At 54.6% G+C, this 5,586-nt stretch overlaps 1 protein-coding gene across 2 annotated transcripts; it reads right to left on the bottom strand.

Annotated features, from left to right (window-relative positions):
- Window positions 1-380: 380 nt before the first annotated feature.
- Window positions 381-3,116, bottom strand: NUP62 (nucleoporin 62). 2 transcript variants are annotated; one of them, XM_021711247.1, is made up of 2 exons: window positions 1,742-3,116; window positions 381-1,664 (listed from the first exon to the last, which is right to left on the bottom strand). In XM_021711247.1, exons 1-2 carry the CDS (start codon window positions 3,043-3,045, stop codon window positions 1,649-1,651), a joined length of 1,320 nt encoding a protein of 439 aa, XP_021566922.1. In that variant the 5' UTR covers window positions 3,046-3,116; the 3' UTR covers window positions 381-1,648. The 2 variants fall into 2 exon arrangements, with proteins under 2 accessions (XP_021566922.1, XP_008053992.1); XM_008055801.2 differs by having other exon boundaries at window positions 381-3,116.
- Between the last annotated feature and the right edge of the window lie 2,470 nt (window positions 3,117-5,586).

The raw sequence follows: 5,586 nt of genomic DNA on the forward strand, positions 1-5,586 counted from the left end.
GGTCTTCCTTCTTTAGGTAGTTCCTCTCCCCAACTCCTCCCACACCCCGTGACTTTTGCGTAGATGAAACTTTTGTCCTCTGGAGCTCAGAATGGTCCAAGGAAATAATGATTCATGATCATGACTTTGGAAGACTTTCGGAAACTGGGCCATAAATCTCCAAAGCATGAAACAGGCTAAGGAGGCCAAGGGCTAGGCTCCCTACAGCCCAGGAGGATGAAACCAAAACTGTTCATCACACACTGACGGATGTCTAGATGATGCAATACTTTACTTTGCTTGCCTTTGTGTTTCAGATGATGGCACCTCTTGGATAGAGTCTTCTGGAACCTCCTTTTTACTCTACTTTGTCCTTCTGATATTCATCCACATGAAGTCGCTTTTTTTGGTCTAACACTATATTTATTTTATTTAGAAAAGCAACAAAAAGCCATAGGTATTTCAGAGAATGCAGCAAATATAAAGACAAATACAAAAGACATTTGGGATACAACCAGTTGGCTTCTGCCTTCCAGACACAGGGGAACTTATTGAAACTGACTAGGTTAACTTTGGTGCTGGGCAGTTCAGAACCAAGTCTGTAGCCACCATCAGCAACTGTGGCTATTTAAGTAGGCTTTTTTGTGGACGAATGTTATGCCGGGTTTCATCTTCATTGTTCTTTCATTCAATAAATGTGACAGGGACTGTACTGAGGACACCAAGAGGAACAACAGTCTCTCTGCCAGGAGCTCACAATCTAATGGTGAGATAGAGGAACAAGCAGCTGGCATGGGATTGTGTAGCCAGTGTTGTCCAAGGTGCAGGCTCAGTGTGCTACAGGGACCTGCAAGATGACCACCGCCTGAGCTGAGGCTTCCTGGAGGAGGTGAAGCCTTGGGTAGGACGTGGAGGGTGAGTGGGTATGTCAGTCTGGCAAAGGGAGTCCCCGTGGACTCCAAAGGGAGTCCCCGTTACCCTTCTCTCAATACCCTGTTCAGATCTCTCTGCAGGCCTGTCTTTCTCTCTTGAAATTCTGTCCCATTGTCTGTTCTAGTCACAATTTACTCATTGGTCTTGGTGGTTAATCTCACAAGTTCACATCTTACACTCCGGAACTAGGCTCCCTCTCCTCTGAGGATGGAGGTTCTTTTTACTTTGGTGTTTTTTTCACTGTGCCTCTGACTAAGTGTTGGCCAGAGAGGCTGGCTGCCCACTCAGCCCAGGCTGGAAAAGAGACTGTCAGCACATCTCCAAAGATACACAAACGCAAGACAGAAGCCACAACCCCTCGGCCACCGCCGGCACTGCAGGGTTCAGAAGCCTTCCGACTTGCTAAGGGGAAAGTCAAAGGACACAACAATTCTTTCGACAGCACAACTGTTTAAAGGAAAGACACAGCGTCTCGTTGTAGTTCGTTGTAGACCCGAGCTAGACAGCAGGTCACACCCCCCATCAAATGCCCTCGGAACCCACGGCCCTGGAGACACCATCCGCTCAGTCGAACGTGATTCGGAAGCTGCGTTCCTGCTCCTTGCGACGCCCCTCACACACCCTGGCCACCTCCTCCACCTTCCTCTGCAGCAGGGCTGAGTTCTGGTCGATCCACTGCAGCGAGTCCATGTGCGCGTTGAGGATCTTGCAGATCTGCTGCAGCGGGTCGCTGGTGTCAGCCGGGCCCCCGGCTGTATTCAGGTGCTCGATGATGTCCTTGAGGTCCTGGGCCATGCGCTTCAGCTGCGCATCGATGTTCTCGGCCAGCTTATAGGTCTTCTCGCGCTCCTCGTCGGCATGCTGCAGGTAGATGGTCCCGCTCTGCTCCTTGACCGATTCCTCCAGCGGACTCAGCAGGTCTTCCAGCTCCTTCTGCTGGGACAGGATGAAGTCGAGCTCCTGGTCCAGCCGCTTCTGGTCCAGTTTCACCTTCTCCACCTCGCGGTGCAGGCTGGTGATCTTCTCCCCATTCTCGATCAGCGTGCGGTCCCAGGCGTTGACCTGGGTGGCCTGCTGGAGGAAGTGCCGCTCCTGGTCCTCCAGCTCCAGGCTCCACTTGTTGATCAGGCTCTCCAGCTGTGCGTAGGTCATGGCAGGGCTGGTAGTCGCCCCAGTAGCTGCAGTGGGGCCAGGGGGAGCGGTGACGGTGGCTGCCGCATTGCTGGGGAGCCCAGCTGGTGCCAGTGGTTTTAGATTCAAGGCAAAGCCGGTGGCAGCGGCGGCGGTGGTGGTGGCAGTGGTAGATGTTGCCGCCGAGGTGCCTGCAGCTGCTCCAGGGGCCTTTAAGCTGAAGCTCAGTGTTCCAGCCCCGGGAGCTCCAGCTGTGGTTGCCGGGGCACCGAGGGAGAGCCCGGTGGCAGTCGAGGCTGTAGCAGTGGCTATTGAGGCAAAGAGGCTGGGCCCAGTGCTGGTGGAGGCAGCAGCTGGTGTGGGAGCGGCTGGCTGTGTGGCTCCTGCTACAGTAGCTGCCGGGGTGGCTGGAGTGAAGGGCAATCCGGTGAGTACTGTGGGCTGGGTGGAAGTCCCCACTGAGCCAATGTTGAAGCCGGAGGTCCCGGTCTGGGGCGTGCTTCCGCCAGTGAACGAGAACCCTCCAGATGTGGTGGACGGAGCAGCAGAGGTGGCGGAGGAGCCAAACGCAAAGCCGGCGGGTGCCGTCCCCTGGCTGGAGATGACAGTGCTTGAGATGGCATTGGTGAGGGTGCTGCTGCTGCCCAATCCAAAGCCGCTGGGGTTTGTCGCTGTGGTTGGAGGGGCAGCGGTGTTGGTCAAGTTTAGCTTAGGAGCGTTGATTGCCAAAGAAAACCCGGCTCCGGTTCCTCCGGAAGCAGGAGTTGTTGTCCCAAAACTGAACCCCGACGTCTGTGTCGCCGGAGCCTGGGTGGAGAGTGAGAACAGGCTGGTAGAAGGGGCACTTGCAGCAGGTTGGGAGGGGGTCCCAAAAGTAAACCCTCCAGTGCCAGACGTGGAGAAAGAAAACCCCGTCGCGGGTGTGGTTGTTGCTGTCTTTGCGGTGCCAAACGTGAACCCGCCTGTAGGGGCCCCGGTGCCTCCAAAATTAAACCCACTCATGGTGCCAGACTCTGGTGGCAGCAGCTGCTCCGGCTCCCAAGGCAAGTCCGTCGGTGTCTACAACCTTGGGGAGATTTTTAAAGCAGAGGAAGTGACATCATCAGATGGCAGTTTTGGCAAGGCAAGCTCAGTGGTATGACCAAGCACGCTCCGTTTGAAGGGTGGCAGGGCTGGATAACGGTAACATGCAGCAACCCTTCCTCTTCCTTCTGTGTAACCTAAACCAGCCTCTACTAAACTAGGCGAGAAGGATTTAGAAGCACAAACACGTGCCTCGAGGGGCAGGCACCTGGAGCTGGAGGGTGCTAGGGATGTGTACAGCCAAATTCTGCACAGGGGGAGCCTCCCGCTCTGCAGAGAAAGCGGGCTAACAGGAACCTGAACAACCTCAGCCCTTGAAAGGATCCCACAAATAGGGCTGGGACACTAAGTCACAGCTGTAGGACCTGCTCCCCAGAGTGGGGCCTGGTGAGGTTCTCTTGCTGACTGCAAGTGAGCACCTCTCTGGACTTCACAGAGGCAGACCCTGGAGCCCTGGGCTGCATGGCAGGGCCTTGGCTGCTGGAGCGTCCCCTCCTAACTGGAGGTGGGCATGAGACCTGAGTCCTCCACTGGAGAGCTCTAGATCCCCCTGGCCGTGGCACCACACTCGAGGATAAACTGAGACCTGAGCCAGCCAATCAGAGTCCACCCCGGGGCTTGGGGGCCTCCTTCACTTGCAGGTGTAGCACACAGAAGATGTGCACCTGGGCCTCCCGCACCTTCTCGGCCATCTGCAGACAGAGAGACTGACACAGTGGGGGATGGAGGGCATGAAGAGCCCTCCAGGGAGGTGCTCTGGGTCAGCGAATCCCATTCAGTTCAAACGGACTAGAATTCTGTAACTTCTGACACAGCTCCAGCAGTGCCATTACTCTACCAGCAGGAAGGTTGAAGGTTACCTGGTAAGGACAGGGGGAGAGGGAGAGCTGGATGGGTTTTTTTTTTTTTTAGGTAAATGGCCATACACTGAGCATGGATTATAAGGGGGCCTGGGAGAAGTGCTGGACAATGGTCTGCAGGCAGGATTCTTGGCCCCAAGTCAGAGATGAGAAAAGGGGCTCAGAGGGCCGTGGCAACTCACCCAGGGTCACCAGCTAGCCAGTGCTGAGCAGGGACCTGGCCCCAGGCAGCAGGAGTCAGAGTCTCGGAGCTCCACTGGCCTGACATGTGAGCCTCCTCGCCCAGTGTGGGGACCAGATGACAGGAACTTCCGTACCTCCAATTAGGGGTCAGTGAAATATGAGGGCAGACTATGCGCACTCTGTCCAATGATGCACACGGAGTGGCAGAGTGCAAGTCACTTGAGCAGGGACTCAGGGCGGCCAGACAACACAGCTCTGGAGAGACACGCTGAGAGGTGGATAGGGCTGTCTGGGTGATATGTGGACTGTCTCTAACTTGCAATCATTTCCAAATGTTCCCTCTATAGAGTGGAGAAGCATGGTTTTTGAACAAGAGAAATGAATCATGGAGTGTGCATTCAACCTGAGGGCCCAATGGCCACACACAGCTAACTTTTATAATCACAAGTGGGATATACTGAGTTAACAAATTAAATGAGCTCTATTAGACCTTGTCTTGCCTCAAAGGTGACAAGAAGCTAGGCATGGTGGCATGCGCTTGTAGCCCAGATACCCACAAGGATGAGGCAGGACTACTTGAGCCCGAGAGTTCAAGACCAGCTTGGACAACATAGGGAGGACCGATCTCTTAAAAAAAAAAAATTAGCCGGGCTCAGTGGCTCAGCCTGTAATCCCGCGCCTTTGGGAGGCTGAGGTGAGTGGATTGCCTGAGCCCACGGGTTCAAGACCCGCCTGGGCAGCGAGACCTCATCTCTACAATAAATCAAAAAATCAACCGGGCGAGGTAGCGCATGCCTGTCATTCCGGCTGCTTGGAAGGCTGAGGTGGAAGGATCGCCGGAGCCTAGCAGGTCGAGGCTGCGGTGGCCGGGAGCGGCCACTGCACTCCAGTCTGGGCAACAGAGCGAGACTCCAACTCAAAAAAAAAATTAGCTGGGTATGATGGAGCACACTTGTAGTCCCAGATACTTGGGAGGCTGAAGCGGGAGGATCACTTGAGCCCAGGAAGCCGAGGCTTCAGTGAGCTGTAATGTCCCAACGCACTCCAGCCTAAGTGACAGAGTGAGACCTTGTCTCAAAAATAACAGAAAACTAACCTGCAAGCCTTGAAATGGGGAGATCGCCTATGGGTATCCAGGGGGCCCTAAATATATTCACAAGTGTCATCCTAAGACAGAGGCAGCAGATTTGGCTAGAGGAGGCCACGTGGTGATGGGGGCAGAGATAGGAGGCACTCTGAAGTCTGAAGGTGGAGGAAGGGCATGAGCAGAATCTTGAAGGAACCAGCCCTGCCTAAACCTTGGAAACTACTTTGGACCTCTGGCCTCCAGAAATGTAAGAGAATGTGTGTTATTGGAAGTCACTGACCTGTGATTATCTGTGAGTGGCCAGAAAAAACCCAAGACATTTGGGAAGTC

The sequence above is a fragment of the Carlito syrichta genome, unplaced genomic scaffold, assembly GCF_000164805.1.
Source record: "Carlito syrichta isolate Samal-C Ts95f unplaced genomic scaffold, Tarsius_syrichta-2.0.1 Scaffold301956, whole genome shotgun sequence".
Taxonomy (NCBI): Eukaryota; Metazoa; Chordata; class Mammalia; order Primates; family Tarsiidae; genus Carlito; species Carlito syrichta.

Excerpts from the sequence above, each read along its gene's own strand:
- NUP62 (XM_008055801.2), bottom strand. The coding sequence starts at position 3,045 with ATGAGTGGGTTTAATTTTGGAGGCACCGGGGCCCCTACAGGCGGGTTC.